Source organism: Palaemon carinicauda, chromosome 30, assembly GCF_036898095.1.
Source record: "Palaemon carinicauda isolate YSFRI2023 chromosome 30, ASM3689809v2, whole genome shotgun sequence".
Classification (NCBI taxonomy): domain Eukaryota; kingdom Metazoa; phylum Arthropoda; class Malacostraca; order Decapoda; family Palaemonidae; genus Palaemon; species Palaemon carinicauda.
This window is the reverse complement of record NC_090754.1, coordinates 40,873,180-40,895,410: the sequence shown is the minus strand read 5'-3', so window position 1 is coordinate 40,895,410 and position 22,231 is coordinate 40,873,180. Positions and strand designations below refer to the sequence as shown.

Sequence of the window (22,231 nt, the reverse complement as noted above, 5' to 3'; positions counted from 1 at the left end):
ACAGCTTAAAACTTTACATAAAATAATAAAACATACCAACAAAAACATAAATGTAATGATGGGGAACAAAAGGTGGCTAGTTAGTGTTCCCACAAACACGAAAGTGAGTTTAAATATCCGCTTTTGATCGTTATAGTTATGTCAAAAATCACGTAAATTGATCGACCTACAAAATAATTAGCTATGTACAAAACTAATGAGATTAAAGGGTTATACGACTAAGATTTGTTCAGATTTAAATTCTAGTCCCAATTAGACAGGGTTAATAATCTCCCTTGCCCTTCCCCTTAATGAAGAGAAGAAAAATAAAAGACATTCAGCAGTCCTACCTAATACACGCTGGCACAAATCAGGAAGCACAATCCACTTGATACACCGAGTGCCATGCCCTGATCAAATTGTTTGTACCAACTTACTTTGGTTCAAAAAAACTGGGTTTCTCTAGATAACTATACACAGATACCTGCTGATATGGACCACCCTTTCACACTTGTAGACAAATTAAAATATTCAGATCCAGCACTTTACATTAATATTTGCTTTTGTAAAATGAAAATGTGTAAGTTGTCCAACAACTAGACAAGATTTTACCGGGAACCAATGACAAGATTTGTTCATTTTACTAATAAAGGCTTTTATAATATTTTTAAACGTCTAAGCAGAGTCCAGGGTAATACATATTGCAAATATCAACACTAACCTTGCTAATATAACTGACCAATACAATAAAGTTCACAAAAATATCATAGGCATCAACTTTTTACCTCTGTATGTGTTGCAGCTAACCTAACCGGTACCTCCTACATTCAGACATGACTAAATTTTGCTCTGAAGCAAATTAAGTATAAATGTTGCTCTGAAGCAAATTATTGGGTAACATATATAGTCATTTTGATGAAAAAAATAAAGTAAAAATAAATTGTTTCAATATTTCTGCTATAAATTTGTTAGAACTAGTCTTGTGAGAGCAAATAAAGGTGGAAAATAAACTGCAAAAATATTAACCCAACCAAAATCCTATCAACTGACAACAGTGCAGGAAATATCAATACATCAAAGTCATTTTAAAAACCATACAAAAGTTTTGTACAATTCTGTCAGTACTATAACCGATGTATGCAATTTGGCCAGCAATATCTCACTTCCCAAAAGGTGGGCTAAAATATTTTAACTGATACGCCTTTTAATTCATAAGTTTTTGTCACTTATAATGACCACTTAAAAAAAAGGGACTTTTTCAAAGGCATGAACATAATCAGAAACAACAATAATTTTGAAAGAAAATAATAATACTGCTTTCTATTCTACTTTGAATAATTACTCTGCCATACAAGATTTTCACAGCTATTTGTTATATAACCACATCCAAGAAATAAAAAAACTAAATTTTCAGCCAGTATTCTTAATAAATAAATTATACAAAGATCAAAAGAATGAGAGGTTGAACACTATGTAGCACCATCTTTATAAGTGTTGCCAGTATTGTTTCGCTTTATTTGTAGTCATTGATTGAAACTATCCTTCACTGATTGCAGTTACTAAAAAAAACAATTCCTGTCCATTCCCAGTACTTAATTTTTAAGGACAGGTTACAAATTCTCATTTTTTTTTTCCATTTAAATATTTTTCAATTACCTATAGATGGAGGATTATGAAAAATTAACCATTTTTTTTTTACTTAATGCCTTTTGTTATACCTAACTGAGCAATATGCCGATGTTAATATAATTACTAAACAATACTTGAGGTGATACCAAAAAATCTATGCTGTAAATAAGGTCAGTGTACATACCTACAAAATTATTGAAAGTCCTTGATTTGACAAAAAAAAAAAAAAAAAAAGTATAAATTTGGTGAAAACTAAATGTAATGGCATTATTTTTCTTTAAGGAGCTATCCGCAATAGCACAAGAATACTTGAGAACCATCGTTAGGAAAAAGTTGGGAAAGTTGGATTATATTATAATAATAATAATAATATGAAAAAAAAAATACATGACAATATAGATTTTGTTTCCAATACTTTAAAATTACAAATGATTTGGATTAAATTCTTGTAGTCTCATGTATGTAGGAGCTTTGCTTCAAGACAAAATATTGTTCATGCCAAGAGTACTGTATGGTCAAAGTACTGTACCGACACGCATTTGTACCAAGCTCCCTTTGACTGCTTATTCTCTTAGTGTGTTACAGAGGAAATGTTTATGGGAGATACTATATACTGGCAATAATACAAGTATTAAAATCAACCAGTAAACGTTCTCAAAGACATTAAAATATCTAAAAAGCAATTACACTGAATTCTGGGAAAAACAATGTAATATTTAAAGCATACCATAATAATCTCAAACCATCTCCTCTTATACCAGAGGTCCAATTCACAGATTTAAGGAGCGAGGCTTCAAGCTTGAATTCTGTGTGACAAACTGCCGGGCTTGTTCTGTTAGCCGCCGTTGATTTTCAGTCTTTCCACAAGCGACCATTTCCCATCGAACATCCAACTGAAAGTGTAAATACAGTTAAAGTAAAAAGATTCAACATCATTCTTTAGACTAAATATGGAATATCAACAGTTTAATGACCTAAGGACAAAATAAGTTAGTCATGAAATTTCACTGAATTTCAAATTAAATATAAAACCAAATGGGAAGCATTATAAACTATTCACTTGAGATAAGTTACATAGCACCAAAAATTAATACCGTACATTAAATCAAATTTCAGATGTTAATAGCATGATATTTCTCCGGTCGGGCAATCTATTAGAACAACAACTCGAGTAAGTTAAGTTATGCAAGCTCGTGAAAATGGAAAAAGTTTATCGTATATTCACTGATTAACCTCTCAACACCTTGTCTGGTTTAAACAATTGTTACTATGTGAAGCAATAAACCTCATTAAGCTGACAGTAATACCAAAAGCCAAACACCAGCGAAGAATAAACTTACATTATGTGATTAAACTTTTCAAAATCAATGATATATATTATATATATATATAATATATATATATATATATATATATATATATATATATATATATATATATATATATATAAATTATAAATACATACATACATATATATTACATATATATATATAATTATTCATTAAAACATTTGGGCTTTAACTATAATAAAGTATAATAAAGCAAAGTATCAAACCCACTTGATCAAAAAACTTAAATGAAATACTTGGCTGACATAATTTTTTAAAAATCAAATGCACTATAAAATATTTCATAAATATACATTAATTCTATTGAGAATTCCCTTTTCATCTCACTTAAATTGTCACATGTACAAAATTGAAGAAGTACAGTAATTATGTGTCTATTTGTAAGAACTAAATAACTGCTGTACAGGTAAAACATCTATAGTGATTCAAGAACCTTTATACAGTAGTACTTAGCATTCTAATAATGGGGGGGGGGAATTATTTTGGTAAAGGGAAAACTTATTTTAGAGAGATGCCATGTGGATTTGAATATGAAAGGCTAGAACAGGGAATCTAATACTACATAAACACTTAAGAAATTCTCCCCTGCTCTAGGACCAGTATATCAATGTGCAAAGCATGGGCTAATTTTTCAAGCTTTAGGCACTATTGAACTCGAAACAACACCTCCAATGCCGAAATCATCTGGCAATTGGCTAATGTCATCACCAAAAAACACCACTACAGCTGGTGACAACAAACTTGCCCCCAACCATCATCTTCCAGCTCTTGTGTTGGTTCTTGGTGGTGATATGTCAGCAATAGCCAAACTATTTTAGAGTTAAAAAGTTCCTGAACTTGAAGGCCTCTCTCATACACATTTTGCAAGTTGATATATTGGCCCTAGACCAGGGGATATTTATATTGTATTGTATTGGATTCCCTGCCCTAGTGTTTTACAGAAAAATCCTTTGAGACCAAACGGCACCTTCCCAAAAATACTTATTACAATCAAATGTAATGAATTTTAGAAGAGTTCTAGTACTTTTGTCATTATTTGAATCTTTTATGTCTGACAGTCTTGAATAAGACTAGAAATTTCAAGAATAAATGCTATCCAATTAATTTCAATGATTAAAAATTATATCAAATTTAATATGGTAACAACAAAGTCACTCCCAAAATGTAATAAGTCCTTTATCTCGCAAATCTCTCACCCTATGAAACAAACCTTCGTATAAGAAAACCTCATCGTCTTTTCATATTTGTATATCATATTTCTTCAATAAGCTTTCCGACACCTACTGCTTCAGTACCAACACACAAGGAAATATTAAATAAAAAGGCAAACATCACCATAAATGTTAATAAAGGAAACTGTTAATTCATAAAAACACAAATCTGCAAAAATACATTGCAAAAGAAATTAAAGCAAAACCAAATAAAACAAAACACCGCAATATAAACATGCAAATTGAAGAAAAGTGTCTTTCTACAAATCATATCAAAAGAAAAGCAAAATTAGACAATCAGAAGTAAACAAAAGAAACCCAAAACAACATAAAATCCATTTGCATACAGCTATATTTTTCCTAATTAAGGTCTACATTTTTTTTATCTTCCATTTTACCTTTGAGACACTGGCCTTGTTGGTCTGGCCTTCGCTGAAGGATATCCTCTTAACGCACCCAATTTCACCATCTCTCAGCTGGTTGGGAGGGAGAGGTTTATGTATCAGATGACTTACGATTTGTTATGCATCATCTTTGTTCACTATACAGATTCTTTATGCTTAAATGGCAAACCACAATACTGTACTTTATGTCATCATACTATGAAGAATTACTACTACAGTACTTAGGTTGAACAATGCCAAAATCTATGAAAAAAAGGGAACGTGAACTAGTTTCGTAAATAATACGCAAAAATTTTAGGAAAATAATGAAAGATGTATTTCAAAACAAACATCACTTGGCCAACAGTAAGACTGAGCAGTCAACTTCCTTTAGCGTACACTCAATACCAATTTTTGCAAAACTATTTTGAACTGTACTGGCGAACTTAAAATTCTTAAAGGTGTAGAATCTTAAAGTTCGTGTATGTCATAAAACTCTTGTAAAAATGAGTAATAGAGAGGTTATTCCCGAATAAAAACAATGAATTGTATGTTTCAAGTTCATAAAATTTACAAACTAATTTTCAACAAAATAATCAAAGACAGCCAAAAGAATTGTGTATTTCCCGCATCCTTCGCTAAGTGCTGTACTGCAGTTTCTTCAGGGCTCAAAAATACAGGAATGTGTTATAGCTATATTATTTTTCAAAAAGTCCTATGATGTACACCTTTCAATGTTTATCATATAAAATATTTAAGCATGAGTCCCATTTATATGATATGCATTAAAGAAAACAAATATACATTGCATAATGGGTCTGGCACAAATTGTGTAACATTAGAAAGTTACTCTCCAACTAATCGATCATATTCAAACATTCAAAACCTGATGAGATTTTTTTACACAAACCATGGTTCTAGCCTCTCCTGGGGCTCATACAAAGTATTTGTTTGAGAATACATAAAATAGATAAAAAAAAGAAGTGTTAAGTTGTGAGAGGTTGTATAGCAATAGATTGAAGGGAAGGTAAGTAAAAGGCAGAAAACAGTGCCGCTGGAGGACCACAGTAATGATGAAAAGACCCTTATGTATAGTCTACACTTGGCCTTGCCATACTTCTATACTGCAGCAAATTTTAAATGACAAAGCTCCTTAAAGAGCTTGATGCCTGAGGCTTGCCATTCTTTTTATGCAAAAATTAAGTATCTATGTAAAAATTATGTATCTATACAAAACCATTTACTCTAGTGCGTTGTATTCAGACCAAATCATTCGATATGGAAATTGAGAATTTGGTTGAAATGGATGATTTCAGTCAAAGATACCTAAGAACACTAGAATTCCTTTTGTCACTTCTTTTTAATATTACAATCCTCACTACACTGAAATTATCTACATGATGGCTACTCACAGACAACAACTCGTCAAACTGTGAATGGTAAAACATATAACCTGTAAATCATGCCATCTACGCCAATTCACTAAACTATTTCATGATCAACTAAATCAAGGCAAAGTACAATACTTGCGTTCAAGTCCTTAATAATGGGAGTAACAATATCAAGCCAGCAAAACCCTTATTATCCAATAACCTTCAAAATTACAGTCCTTTAACAGAAAAGGAAAGCCTGGATATATTCATCAAAAAACTACTACAGCCATCTACCTCTACTGTTTTTCTCTACCATACTACAAGAATGTTGATACTAAAAGATAAAATGCAAAATAAGACCATTATTCATTTACCTTTTTAGTTGACTTCTCTGAGAGTAGCGATGAAGAATTTAACAGATGATTTTCTTCAGGTAACGTGTCACGAATTATGGAAGGAGGTGAGAATAAAACTGAAGAGTCGCCAATCAAACTTTTGCTCTGTAAGTTAAATAAATAAAATTCTGTAGTGTATATGTAAACTAAGCCATTAACATGATTCTGACAACGTTCATATTTTAATATAAGCTATATAAATTATAGAAAGGCTTATTTCCCAGACATATGAAAAAGTTTTTATGTCTTTTGTACTCTTCAACAACAAAACCAATACTATAATTGTCTAAATTTCAAATCTTAAAAATAAAAATGATATTTAACTCACTGGTGTCTCAGGCATCAGTGTTAATGGCTCTGTACAAAACCCAGGCACCTGGATGTCTCCTGGGGTGGACCACGTATTGACCAGAGCCTTTCGTGCCTTCTTACTGGGAGAATTTTCCTTGCCAGAGGGAGGTGGTGCTTTGCGTTTAACAGTGCCATACCCACTGTCATAAATAGTTGACTGTAAGAAAAAAAAAAAAGTGATTCAAAATATTTTCTTAATTATAAATATCAATAGATTTGAAAATTTGGATACTTCATGTCACTAAATCAATACAGGGTCATAAGGTTTCCTAATTCTGTGCATTCAGATTGCCAAAAAAAAATTTACAAATTAGAAATAAATACACTAAGATTTTCTAAACCAGGATATTCAAGATATAGTATAAAAAAAATTATACAAACAAGCACCATACCTGGTTTCTGGCATTCTGACTATTGACAGAAGGAGTTTCAAACTTGCTTTGGTCTCTTTCTGTATCCTTACGAATGATTTCTGTTATGTCCTCTAAATGTGTAGGCGTTTGAGGCTGCAAAGAAAGATCAATGATAAAAGATGGAAAGCAATTTGCTTTTTTGTCTTCGTCATATAATGCTCATTACAACTATAAAAAAAAAAATTCTTACATTTACTACAATTATCAAAACACAAAGCCTTACCAGGTGCTTGAGTGGTCCACTCTTCTTCTCTATTTCACGAAGAGCATTCTTCAATGGAGTGGGGGTCTTTGGGGTAGGCTGAATCAATGCCCTTCGAGACTTAGGAGTGCGAGGTTGACCACTAGAGTCACTTGGTGTGGAAGTGTGATGGGTTTGGGGCTGAGAAACTGAAAAGGACTGGACGGGTGTTGATTGTGATGCTGGTATGGATCCTAATACAGGTGTAGATGTTAAATTATTATTGTCTTCAAATGACAAATTTGGACTGTTCAGAAACTGTGACGGACTAAACGCTACCATCTTGACTGGTGTCATCTTCTGAGGGGTTGTGAGCAGACTCTCATTTGGATCCTGTTGAACAAAACACTGATGAAATTTTGGGTAAAACTAAAGAATTATAATGCCACATTTACCTTCTAACAATAATAGTTATTCAAAAGTTGTAATCAAATGCCCCATTTTGACAATGGCATTGAGCTTCTATTACACCTACTTATACTTAGGCATATTGTAAATAGTAAAATCACGGTATATCCTTTACTATACCTACATCAAAGTTGTAAACATTACCCATGATGCATTAATATACAATAGTAATCAAAAGCCACCAAATTATTCAAATTTTAGACACATATTTGGAAAATAGGTGTATTCTCCATCTCCCAATTTACACAAGACTTAGTCAAAAGTTAACCTGTCACCTTGCAATGGCCCCAATTTTTACACCAGAGCTATATCCATCCCATAAATATCCCCTGAATACATTATCAATGACAGTAGTTTAGTAGTAACTTGCATCTACAAATATTTTTTTTATGTTTAAATAATTTTCAGTTTAAGAAAAATATTCCAAGGTTCATTTAATGGTGCCAATCAAATCAATTAGTACAGAAAGTATTAGATGTAAATTAACACAATTTACTAGACTGTAGCAATTGTATGTAATATCATATCCAGTTTTCTATTTTCCTTTTCCTAAATACAAAGTAAGTCTAGAGATTTGATGCAGTAATTTAGTTAACCTTCTAATAACAATCTTTAAATACATGTTTACTTTGTCAATGTCTTACAAATTCCAAAATCTTGCACTTCCCAATCATTTATCGATAGCTTAATAACCAACCTTCTATGTTTTAAGTATGTTATTCCACAAAATATTAAATTACCCTAAAAGAAGAAATTTAATATAAAGTTTTGAGCAAAACCTATCTAACAAGATTTTTAAACTGGAGAAAATCTTGACGTACCACTATGGTCACATGTCTCTTTGTGGGGGATCCTTGCTTTCGCCTGCCTCGCCTCAGGATGGGTGGTGTTGAAAGACGTGATGAATTAAGAGATGAGAAGGAGACATTGTGAACACTACTTGTGCTCTGGTTGAGTGTAGCTGGAGCTGATACAACCGTTGTTGTGGCTGTAGTGCTAATTAAACTCACACTTGTCAGACTGGGTAACACTGTAGTTGTTTCAGAAGAGGGAGGACTGCTTTCCACTTTGATAGAAGCTGGACTCAGCATTTCCGAAATCAATTCTTGTTTAATCTGAAGGACAAGAGTAGTAAAATCTCATTTCAGTAACAGTTCACAATACAGTAGAATGTGACTTCTAAGATTTGAAAACCGTGCATAACTTAGCCCGTCTAGCATCATGAGAACTTTGCCCCAAATATGGCACCAGAACTGAAATACAGTACTGTACTACAGCTCTTCTAAACATAAAAGGCTGCTCTAAATTAAAAAAAAAAAATTATTGCCAATTATACAACACACCTCAATTCTAGAAGATATATATGGCATTGTGAATAATCTTGACTTAATTAAAATTTAAATATCAAAGGACAACACATTACCTTGACAGGACTGCATGTCAGCAACTCAAAAGCACCCATGTCCAATCCAGCTTTAAATGCTTCTAACCCACGGTCAGGCCGCAAAGGAGACAAAGAACCAAGTTCATCAAAATATCTGAAACAAATATTGAAAAAAGCTTTTAGCATATAAATTTTTTTATGCATAAATATTATTCAGAATAGTTGCAATACAAAAACTTTTAAAGCACATCATCATAAAAGAAAATACAGGTAGCAGCATGCAATTAGGTTAAATCATAAAACACAATACTTGAGTTTGAACTTACTTAAGAGGTGATATTATTCCCAGATCATGGTATATGCTAGTCTTATCAGGAGACAAAAGGAAACCCTGGTTCAGAGGAGGGCTCAGAGATGTAGATGATGAAACAGATAATGGAGGCTGCGATTGGAATTGATTGTACTGGCTCAGGGGAGGTGTAGGACCTCCCGGTGGAGGAGTTGGTGTTGTAGTGCTCACCTAATAAGAGGAAAACAAGGATATAAAATATTTGGATAAAAACCAAACTGCAAAACAGTAGTATCAACATGCATGAGGAACCACAAATACGGTAAAATAAAAAAATAACTAGTTACCTTACTGGAAATCTACCTTAATTACTACGACTTTCTACCATCTTTTGAGACCTTTCCAATTTAACTTACCACCACATTATCTATAGGTGACCTGTTCCTCTCCACGATGTTTCCTGACACGGGGGTTTGACGATGTTGCAGAGATTCACCACCACCACCACCACCACCACCACTTTCTTCACACTTTATAAAGCCGTCAAGACCCAGTATGCTCTGAGGAGACTGGGGTCTTATGGGCCTTTGTTTACTCACCTGAGCAGGTATTGGTGTACCCACAGACTCCATGATGGTGCCTGGTGCTGGTGAAGGCGTGGCTTGATGGGGAGTGGAGGTTGCAGGGGGCAAAATTGTACCATAACTTCCATTATATGGGCTATTCTGTTCCCAATAGCTCTGTAATAAAACAAGTTTTTAATTTAGCAGAATACACCTTGACATTTTTCTGTAAGGTTAGACTGTATGGAACTTTTTGTATCGACATTTTAACACAATTTTTTTCGAACTTCTGATGAAATTCTGAAGTTTATTTACAACTTGAAGTTCTAAACTAATGACGAAAGTGAATAGCCTTAAAGGAACTTCATATAATTCAAATTAAAGCTAAAGAAATGATGGATATAAGACAAAGTAATAAATGCCAAAGATGAAACAGGAAAAATTCTTGATCATGATCATGAACTGACCTGAGAATAAGCCTCCTGGCCATATGGAGAAGTGTTGTTTACAGGAATAGGGGTATGCATTGCAGATGGAATATCATAATGTGGAGTGTGTCCATGGAATTTTAGCTCCTGATGCTGTGGAGGACCTCCTCCATTAAAGACACCAGAGGAAGGATACATGTGGGATGCAGCTCCTGTCGGACCTTGAGGAGAAATGTGGCTATGGCCTATGGGGGGGCCCATAACGTCTGGGAAATTAAAAACCAAAATAAATCACCATTCATAAGTATCTTAACTGTAATCCATAATGTTTCTGTTAAATGTATTTAGATAACTTAAAACTTTCATATACAGTAGTATTCTAAAGAAAAAATTCCAAAAAATTTTATATTGTATATGTGTATGAAAATATTAATGAAGTTCTTAAGGGCAAAACCAAACACAAATTTACCTGATCTATGATGAAACTCATGCGAGTATTGTGGGGGTGGAGGGACAGGAGAAGCTATAATTGGAGGAGTCTGGCCTGAGCTATGCCTTCCGCCACGCTGCTTTTTTCGACCAGATGCAGTCATTTCTGCCTCATACTTGCGACGCATTGTGGAATTCCAATGGTTTTTAATGGCGTTGTCAGTTCTAAAACAACAAAGAATAAAAGAGATTACTTCTTTTTGTGGGAAGAATGGGCACAGAAGTTCTTACTTTTAATTAACTATTTTACAAATGAAGACAAATCTAATGGAGAAAAAAAAAAGCATTCAAATTTCAAATATCTTCAATTACAACCTACTCAAAACAATAAGTTTTCATGATCAATAGAGTAAAGCAAACAATGGTTCAAGAATCATACCTTCCAGGGATAAGCTTTGCAATTTTTGCCCACTGGTTACCCCACTGCTTGTGAGCCTCGTAAATGATACGGTCCTCCTCGTCAGTCCAGGCACATTTTTTAATAGCCGGGTTAAGATGGTTGTGCCATCGTTCACGACACTGTTTGCCTATCCGGCCCTTCAGATGTTTGGCGATTAACGTCCACCTTTTCGGACCATACTTCTTAACCAGCTCAATCACCTTTTCATCTTCCTACATAGCCAATGTAGAAGAAAGTGTATATTAATGTCATCTGGCCATCATTAAAAGAAATCAATGTAACAGATTACATTCTACTCTTAAGTTATGAGACAAAGAGCTCCTTGTAGATTTAAAACTGGAAAAAAAGGAAAAATTATAATGCATCTTTACCCAAGCTCTTCAATTAGGGAGACTAAAACAAAAATCAGTTGAAAACAACATGAAAAACTTAATTTATGATCTAGATATTAATCTCTGGCACTGTCATTCAATTATTTCATTATGCATGTTGCATAAGATTTCTTTTTTTATAATTCTGACCATTCTTTACATTCAGATCTTCCCTGACAGTTCCATCCTCTTCGTAATACTAGACCTGCAGTTAATTCTAATAGTCAGGCCTTTTCCATCATGAGGCTCAATAATACACATTATTCTAGAAGTTTTATTCCAGCTGTTACCAATTTGTGGAATTATCTTCCTGATTAAGTAGTTGAATCAGTAGAAATTCAAAAGTTCAAACTTGCCGCAAATATTTTTATGTTGAACAGTCTGACACAAATCTCTTTTTATAGTTTATATATGAAATATCTGTTTTAATGTTATTTTTTTCAATTATTTTATTTCAATTGTTCATTACTTCTTACATTGTTTATTTATTTCCTTTCCTAAATGGCTATTTTTCCCTGATGGAGCACTTGGGCATATAGCATCTTGCTTTACCAACTAGGGTTGTAGCTTAGGTGGTAGTAGTAGTAGTAGTAGTAGTAGTAGTAGTAGTAATAAACTAATAAAAATAATTCTAAGTATGGTATTGTTAGAGGGATTGAACCAAAAAACCTGGCAGAGAATGGTTCAAACAAACTTGAGTGGGAGGAAGCTGTAATACCAGACAACCGAAAATAAATCTTTTCGTGAGATAAAGTATTTCAAGTTGGATCAACTGGGTGAGAGGACTTTTCCCTGTTTCTGAGATTGGTAGGAAGTACAATTATTTTTAAAACATTCCAAAGTAATGCCATTCTTGTGCTTCAATCTAATCATTTGCTAAATTTCCCTGGAATCTATGAGGAAAAATCCAGGTAACTAAAAAATCAATATAGCCGTGCAAAGGACACTCCCATATCCGTTTTTATTCATTATGCAGTATGAGAGAGAGAGAGAGAGAGAGAGAGAGAGAGAGAGAGAGAGAGAGAGAGAGAGAGAGAGAGACCCAAGCTACAAACTTGAGCTCATGCAAAGTATGATTGCAAAATTAGATTCTATGTAACGATGGAAGAATCCTGTTAGGAGTCTCTGGCCTCGTCCTTGGCACTCCCACACTAATTATCGTCGCCCACCTGAGACAAGAGATCTTCACATTTCCTATACTCAAGGTCTTCCTCGACAGAGGGCGTAGCTTTATAGGGTATCCCGAATCCCTGGGTTGGCAATCCAAGATGTATCATTTGATAATGAAATCTTAAGACATGGCATTGCAAAGCAAAAACCCACATCGAAAAGGAGTACAAGCAATATGAAATCAAGTCTTAGACAGGCAAAATAGGGTTCCAACAAACAAACCCCCCCCCCCCCCCCTTCAACACAAAGCGTTCCCGCTCTTCCCTCAAAACTGAACAGGATGGGATATTTGAGGTGGGTGGTCCAATACCTTCATACTGCCTATTGAGAAAAATATGTCAGCCTAATTCCTAGCTATTTGATCGTCCAAAATTCTACGTTGTGTTTCCATGTTCCATTAATGCTCATGACCACCTCGTTAATATAAAAACCCTTTTTCCTATCCGTATGGGACCTTGCTTTATCATTGAAATATGGAACCGACTAGAGGGAAGCAAATTTGATTTTGAATTCAAAGTTTGCATTTTCATAATCAACATCCAATAGTGTTACTCGTCTACCGTTGAATTTCAGTGGTACAAGAATGCATGTACATTTCTACACAAAACCCCCAGCATAGGCCTACTCTGACCCGTGGGTGGTACTCATAATAGGTCTAGCGTGACCTTGCCACCATTCATTAGTTTTCCGTCAGTCTAAGTCACATTTTGGACTGAGGTCATCTTAAAATAAATTATAAACCACACAATATGAAAAACTTGAAAAGAACATTTTCGCCTCCCACCTAAAAAATACATTCAAGCAAAATCTTCATGAATCATGTTTGGTTTATTAAAAGAAAACGCCAAAGTGAATTTTAATCACAAAATTTACAATGCAATGAACCCTATAGATATAATCAGGTTAGCTTTGGATTAATAAAACGATATGAACAACAGTTCGCTAGATGTAAAAAAGAGAAGACTACGCCCTTCTATGTAGGCGACTGAGGATGTAGGCGGATAATTGTTAACTATAGCATATGCGTTAGTCATTGCATGTAAATTTGGCTATGTTCGTTAATATACTAGAGAGAGAGAGAGAGAGAGAGAGATTCGTAAAGGTTTCGTGTGAATATTTCATCCAGGCAGTCATGGGCTAATAGTGACGGGAACCACCGAGGCAGAACTACCAGTTACCTGAGAACCAAGAAATAAGGAAAGAGGGGAATAGAGGGAGAGAGAGAGGGAGAGGGAGAGGGAGAAGGAGGGAGGGGGGAATTGGGTGACTCAGAAATCCGCCACATATTCTGTATGATATTCGGTAACTCAATCGAAGGAACGCCGAATATCTTATTTCATATTCATTGAATTTTTGAGCTGATAGATTGATTCTTCCGTTCTCAAGAACTTTTCAATTTGAAAATATCTAATTTCTTTATAAGGAGGAATTTAAAATTGCGTCAAACAGCAAGATTGAATGTCTAGTGCCACAAACACTAAAGGTTTTATAGCAATGGAGGCTGTATAACGTCCAAATTTATAACACGTGGTTCTGTCGAATACCTAGAGAGAGAGAGAGAGAGAGAGAGAGAGAGAGAGAGAGAGAGAGAGAGATAACTCCGATTCAAGTTGTAGGCTAGAGGTATTTTGTAACTCAAAATAAGGAAAAGACGTTACATGATTATGTCCTATGACCAGTATCTATGTAAAGTTGAAGTTTGCCAAATAACAGTGCCGTAAAAAAGACTATAGTTGTAAGGATACACCGTAAAATATTCAAATAACTCTCACTGCAGCGCACTCAATCTTCACTTCTTCAAACGCCCTTTCATTACAACTACAACGAACCTCCTCATTTCTTACAGGCAGGTACAAATCAATACGGAAGGAACAACATTAATAATAAACGAGTTTGTGTTGAAAGTTTCGCCAAAACAAGGAGCGTTAGTTGGGGGGAGTGGAGTGACAGATGATGCAATATTGACATCATTTATTCTAACCCCGATGGTGTGCCTCACGTTTCTTTATGCATATAAATACACCCCCCCCCCCCGCCCCCTTTTCATCAGTACTTGAGTCTCACCCCACTCCCGGCTCTCTCTCTCTCTCTCTCTCTCTCTCTCTCTCTCTCTCTGATTCGACATAAAACCTGAGCAGAATGATCATGGTTAGCCAATAACTTATACCGAGTTATTACATCCAGGTGTTCAACCCTCAAAGTAATTTATATTTCCAACAGATATTCTACAGTCTTACTAAAGATTATGAAATCCAGGTAATAACATAAACATCAGACAATGACGTAAGTGCAATCAACGATGATCAAATGGCCAAGAATATATTACTGACAAACAGGAGATGGAATCACAACAAAAGTTTGTAACTCAACACATTTCTCATCCCTCAAGGATTACTGTAGAAGGCTTACAATCTCCATACAACCCCTCGTAAAGGTATTTGGTTCGTAGAGTTACATTTCCCTTTTCGGTAATTCAATTCCAAAGAGCATTTCTCAAATTCTGTCAATTTTTTTTTAACTGGGATAAGAAAATTCCCGCGCCAACTCTATCCAGCATGGTAATATTTACGATGACGTCATACAAGCTGTTGCCATAAAGTAATTTTTTTCAGTTTCATATACAATCATTTCAAGTGCTCCATTATCCTTCGAATGTTCATAAATCATACATATAAAGTATAAAAATAACCTACATCAAAATAATCAATCATATAAATAATAGCAGTAACAGCCTAGCCATTGAAAAACACAAACTGGCACCTACTCACACGTGAGCCAATCAAATAGCAGGACGGGCGAGCGTGGGAAAGGCACAGCAGTTTGAACACGGCACCCCCTACCCTAAACCCACACGGCCCAGCACGTGGCAAGGCGACACGCCTTCTCTGAGCAACTTGCTGTGATACAAAACTCATCACTACTGATTTCCTATTGCAATTTCGAACTGATGATGTAAAATAGAATGAAGTGATTTCAGCCCTCCCCATGCCCGTGGTATGTTTGATTGCATATAACTACATACAAGTTAGGAAAGCAAACCTATTTATCTAAGAGAAAAAAATACTTTGAAGTCTATATTTGTGACAATATAAATATAATACACCTTCCTACAAAAAAATATGCAAAATTTGACAATTACGAAATTTACGCCTTAGTTAAGCAAAGATCCAGGGGGCCCCTTCGAAAGGTGGAGACCAAGGGATCGAGCGAGTAGTGGCACCCCTTCGGTCGCCCCTTTAAGAGGGAAACGGAGGGAGGAGAACGTTGGGGAGAGGGAATTGATGAGAAGGAAGGGGGAAATGGATGAGGAAGTAGATGGAGGGGGTGATAATAATGATGATTCACCACCGAGCCCCAAAAGTTTATGGGGGGAGGGGTTTCAAGCGTGTGCGTGCATTTGTTCAAACTTGCTATATCACGAACAGCCTATATCACAACCCGAGCATAGCAACAGCAACGGGCAAACTGGCTCGTGTTCTTTCTCTCTCACTAATGAACATATCCGCACTATCTACCTATAACTACAGTAAATACATACACAGTATGTATTGTGTGCGCATTTGTGAGAATTAAAAAGAAAAATAGAGGAAAAATTATTAAAATGGTCCCGATTTAACGTTTTCTTGCACGCAAACACACACAGTATAAGTGAGAGGGAGTTCACAGCTTTATATATATAAAAAAAACTAAAAAAAAAGTACGTGGGTCCTACAATTTCACTTACCTTGTTAAAATTAAAATCTTGCACCAACAGCAATATGTCTGTATTCTAAATAACTGCAATGATTTTCTTCTATAATATATATATATATATATATATATATATAAAGAAAGAATGAATAGCTCGCTGTCAATGAGAAGTAACCTTGGCCAAGCAAAGAATGTCACAACAGCACCCCCCAATCATTCTCTCATCCCAGCCACCCCTAAACCCCCACCTCCCACCCCAGGCAAACCTCACTTCATCTCACGTGGACACGCATGGCCTCCCTCATGTCAACAAGAGAGAATTCATGTCCTTATAAGGCTTTCATTCCATTTATAGGAGGGTCGAATTACACAACACCTACGAAGATGGTGTTGAAATCGCCATTTAAAGATGGATTATGTAGATATATTTAAATGTTATTGTTCTTGAAATATTTTGATTGTTCGTTTACTACTTTATTTCCTTTCCTCAATGGGCTATTTTTCCCTGTTGGAGCCCTTGGGCTTAATAACATCCTGCTTTTCCAACTAGGGTTGTAGCTTAGCAAGTAATAATAATAATAATAATAATAATAATAATAATAATAATAATAATAATAATAATAATAATCCGAAGGACAAAAGTTACTGATAAAAAGAGGCAGAGTCAACTAAACATTGTTGAAAACAAGTCGCAAACAGATAACTAGATTATAGAAGTTCGTCCCAACACAAGGCCACCTTTATTTGCTTGCTAATTCAAACAATCTCTCTCTCTCTCTCTCTCTCTCTCTCTCTCTCTCTCTCTCTCTCGATATTTCAGTTTTCAGTCGAGATAAGACTGACGTTAAGTTTATAAATATGCCTTTCATCCATTAAAGTAAATAATGATTATGACAGAGAGAGAGAGAGAGAGAGAGAGAGAGAGAGAAATATTGTTGTAAAGGATTGGTTAAGCGGGCGTAGATTGAGAGGCCCTTGTGTGAGGTAGGCAGACATGGTAGGAGAAGTCAAGGGCATAATCTTCAAGGGTCACCTTCAGGATTGTGATGCATGAAAGGCGCACACGGGTTAGTAGAGAGCACTTGTATCTTGAATACCAAACAAGAATACTTCCCGCTTGTGCTTATTCATTCATTCGTGTAATCTAGAAACTTTGACAACGGTACGAGCTTTAATCAATGAAATTGTGAAGATGTTCGTAGATACACGGATACAAAGATTTGACCTTGATGGTGTGGGGATTCATATCCTCCTGTGCGAAGGAATGTCTGCGAAAGATAGTGAATGGCTTATAGATCCACTAATGGGGTTAATAATTGCACGCTGGAGAGAGAGAGAGAGAGAGTGAGAGAGACTTTCTTCGCCACAACTAAGATTAATGGAGATCAGAAAATCCTTACAAGTATTCCATCGTAAGGTTTATCCGTGATTACAGAATCCATTAACGTTGTGCCCAACCACTACCAGGCTGTGGAACGGATAGTAAAGGTTAGCAGAAATCTCCCAAAAATGGCATTAAGGCAAACAGTTTATAACAGACTTCCTTCCCTTCCTTCCTAATGGGGGATGATACCCGGCATGTGGCCAAAATGTAAACATGGATGTTTACTTCTGGTTATCAATTTCAAGAACGTTCTGTTTTTCTTCAATGATAAACAGCGTTTACTAAAATGGTAATAATTAAGAATCATTGATGAAGATGACAGTTCTCTGAGAGAGAGAGAGAGAGAGAGAGAGAGAGAGAGAGAGATATTGTATGTAGCTCCCATGAAAGTGAAAAATGCTTTATTATACAGTAAATTATGATCATTATATATATATATATATATATATATATAGAGAGAGAGAGAGAGAGAGAGAGAGAGAGAGAGAGAGAGAGGGAGAGAGAGAGATTTAAAAATAACCCGAGAGCTTAATCCAGAACTTCCTAAATTATCAGGAACTTGATATATGTTCAAACTAAAATCAGACAAGTTTATGCTCATTAGCAGTTTGAATATTAATGATAAACGAAATCGAAGAAAACTAGCGATTTATACCTTAAAAATTTAGAAAAACTTTACTACTCATAAAATGAAAATTCTTCTTTTGGAATAATGGGTAAAGTTAAAAATTATACCAATGAACGTGTATAATTTAACAGGTATGTTAAGAAATTCTTGTTCAGCGTTATAACTTTACGAAATAAACGGGAATAAATATGGTATATGTTAATTTTAAATAAATTTCCTCAGCTTAAGAGGGGACCTTGAACTTAAAATGAAGCTAAGTCTCAGCTTGAGAAGGGATCTTATACATAAAATTAAGCAAAGACAATACTCGTCCCTAGCTAATATTTCAAAAATGCAAAATGCTTACGTGAATGGCAAGCAAAGGACAAACTCCGAAAAAATCAGTGCAAAACCGGAGTGCATCAACCCCGCTAACTTGGACCACTTCCGCAGCGGCGAGGAATATTATCCACACGTGGGAAAAAAAAAACATCCACCATCAATTTGCCTAATGGACGTCACTTAATGAATCACTGGAAGTGATGAGACGAAAGAAAGTCATTACATAGAATGTGCGAAAAAATATGAAGAAAATAACCAACATTTTACGGTAATGGCGAGATCCATTTTATTATTATTAACTAGCCAAGCTACAACTAGTTGGAAAAGCAGGGTGCTATAAACCCAGGGGCTCCATCAGGGAAAATAGCCCAGTGAGAAAAGGAAACTAGGAAATAAACTACAAAAGTAGTAAATGAACAATTAAAATATTTTAATACCAGTAACGTTAAACTAGATCTTTCATATGTAAACTATAAAAAAAATCTTATGGCAGCTTGTTCAACGTGAAAACAGTAGATACACGTTTGAACTGAGAATATTCTTTTAGACTCTATACACTATTACACGGTGTCTTTAATTACTAACACATAACTGGCAATGAAACATTCGCTCACTTGTTTATCCGATTGTAAAAAAAAAAAAAAACTCACCTTGTTGAAAGAAATATAATTTGAGCTGATAAAACAAATTATTGCTATTATTATTATGATAGGACGTAAACATAGGCAAGATGTTCCAGCATACAGGAGGTTTATAGACAAGCCCAAACGTAATTACGTGTTAATTAAGAAATTAAATTCTTTCAATAATTATATATCAGCTATAGTGTATGTTATATATATATATATATATATATATCATATTCATGGTTTGCTAAATACTTAGTAAAATCAAACGCAAGCTGGCAAAGCTAAACTGCCAAATGCATTACTGGGAAAGTAAACTGAAATACTGAGAGAGAGAGAGAGAGAGAGAGAGAGAGAGAGAGAGAGAAATGACGCATTTAACGAGGGGAGAAGATAAACACGAACTCAAAAACCCTCCACAACAGGTTTTCTCCTTTTTTCTCTCTTGAAACCTATTGCGAAATTCTAACCGACAACCATGTGGGATTCAATCCCCCCCCACCCCCCTTCCACAAAGACGCATATTCAAGTCAGGCCTACTGCAACATAAAAGATTCTTCAAAGGAACATGTCAAGAAAAGAGGATATTAATACAGTAGTTTATTCCAATTGCAAATACAGCATATAACTGCTAACCACTGTAACTTGGTTATTCCTTAGCGTCTTACTTGATTATAAATCGGACCAATTAGGGACTAATAACATATGAATAGAGAAATAACGTTGTAACAATACTAGATAATGAGTAATAGTTTTATTCTAATAAGATATGATAAAGGAATAACGTTGTAACAATACTAGATAATGAGTAATAGTTTTATTCTAATAAGATATGAATAAAGAAATAACATTGTAGCAATACTAGATAATGAGTAATAGTTTTATTCTAATAAGATATGAATAAAGGAATGACGTTGTAGGCAATACCTAGATAATGAGTAATAGTTTCATTCTAATAAGATATGAATAAAGAAATAACGTTGTAGCAATACTAGATAATGAGTAATAGTTTCATTCTAATAAGATATGAATAAAGAAATAACGTTGTAGCAATACTAGATAATGAGTAATAGTTTCATTCTAATAAGATATGAATAAAGAAATAACCGTTGTAAACAATACTAGATAATGGAGTAATGGTTTCATTCTAATAAGATATGAATAAAGAAATAACGTTGCAACAATACTAGATAATGAGTAATACTGTAGTTTCATTCTAATCTCATTTCATTAGGTCAGGACTGTGATTACTAAAAATGTCAATGATATAATCAGTATTATAGGATTCAATCTCCTTCATGAAATATAAACATCGTGAATTAAAATGTTTCTTGACATAGTCAGTTAGTTACCTTGAAACAATTTTTTTATTAATAATATTTTAACTATATAGATACGAACAAATTAATAGAAGTTCCCAAACGGCTCAATTTCTACAGATTTTCAGTGATATCAATTTTCAAATTCAAAATTAATTTTCGAATGCTTACTTGTATGAATTAATTCAGCCGATCGACATAGATTGAGGTATACAGGATAAGTGTGAGAGAAAATATAATTATTATGGGGTTTAATTCATTCCAGACATCTTGAATATCAACGAGGGAAAGAGACCGATTCATGATATGACACAACATAAAGGCTGGAGACACTGCATGAAACGTTGATTAATCATTGCATGTAAAGAATGTTAGAAGATTTGTCTATCCAAACTAGAAGTTACACTAAAGTTCCCACCAAACTTTTCCAGTATTCAAATCTTCATGGCCATGAATGAGTCATCCTACAAAGGACTGGAGTTCCTCTTTGCTTCCTTCCTTCCTTCCTGACAACGGAAGTTCCTGCCAACACTTTGCCTCCCTCAAACACCTTCCCCCCCCCTCTCTCTCTCTCTCTCTCTCTCTCTCTCTCTCTCTCTCCCCCGCCCCAAAAAAGGCCTCCTTCCTGCGACAATGACAGAAAACACGCACGATGGCCCAGACACTACCACGGCGATGTACCTCAAGGACTAGAAGTCCTCCCTCCTTCGAGAGAAATTGAATGTTCGATCGTGCTGCTAAAATGAGCAAGATTCGGAAGATCAATTTGCAATACAATTCTCAACAAAGCCTCCAAGGTCTCTTCAACACTCCCATTTTCCAAAATCCACCGAGATCAACTTCATCACCAGAAATAATGGAAAATATATCTATATAAAAAGTGGCTAAGCCACACTTTACATCACTCTTACTAAGCCTTCAAAATCTATTCCCTAGCACGGTTAGTTAGCTAACTTCCCTCATTCTTCTTTCACCCATCTTTCTATCAGCTAAAAAAAATAAAAATATAATATATCATAAGCAAGATATATTCAAAACGATAAATTCGTACAATATTTCAATAATGAAACGTCAACAGAAAAAAAGATGTACCATTAATCATGCATATACCTGCTCAATAAAATATGTGGTGTGAAAGAGAGAGAGAGAGAGAGAGAGAGAGAGAGAGACCGCCTGCGGTATAGTCTGTGGGCTGAGGATGACACGCTCCAGGCCACACCACCGGGAAGGGGGATTACATACAGCCACCCAAAAAATCCCAGCCCGCATATACTGTAACTCTTAACCCCCCCCCCCCCCCCACCAACCAATTTCCATAAACCTTCAGACTCCCTAACCTGAGTTCAAAATATAAACTCAATCTCTCTCTCTCTCTCTCTCACTCTCTCTCTCTCTCTCTCTTTTGCATTTCTCGATGTTAAATCACTTCATACAATT

The 22,231-nt window shown here is 35.0% G+C and overlaps 1 protein-coding gene across 1 annotated transcript; it reads right to left on the bottom strand.

The window, feature by feature from the left end:
• Nucleotides 1-46: 46 nt before the first annotated feature.
• Nucleotides 47-17,958, bottom strand: LOC137623500 (myb-related protein A-like). The gene is made up of 14 exons (XM_068354331.1): nt 17,917-17,958; nt 11,265-11,497; nt 10,866-11,050; nt 10,436-10,662; nt 9,822-10,145; nt 9,443-9,636; nt 9,156-9,270; nt 8,554-8,847; nt 7,307-7,657; nt 7,063-7,176; nt 6,648-6,827; nt 6,299-6,424; nt 4,567-4,644; nt 47-2,501 (listed from the first exon to the last, which is right to left on the bottom strand). Exons 1-14 carry the CDS (start codon nt 17,956-17,958, stop codon nt 2,379-2,381), a joined length of 2,586 nt encoding a protein of 861 aa, XP_068210432.1. The 3' UTR covers nt 47-2,378.
• Nucleotides 17,959-22,231: the final 4,273 nt, after the last annotated feature.

Bases quoted from the DNA above. Each gene is read 5' to 3' on its own strand.
- LOC137623500 (XM_068354331.1), bottom strand. From the start codon at position 17,958: ATGGATTCTGTAATCACGGATAAACCTTACGATGGAATACTT. The intron at 11,498-17,916 runs GTAAGGATTTTC...TTGGCTATGTAG, and splicing joins AACCTTACGATGGAATACTT to GAAGATGAAAAGGTGATTGA. The intron at 8,848-9,155 runs GTAATGTGTTGT...CTTGTCCTTCAG, and splicing joins TGACATGCAGTCCTGTCAAG to ATTAAACAAGAATTGATTTC.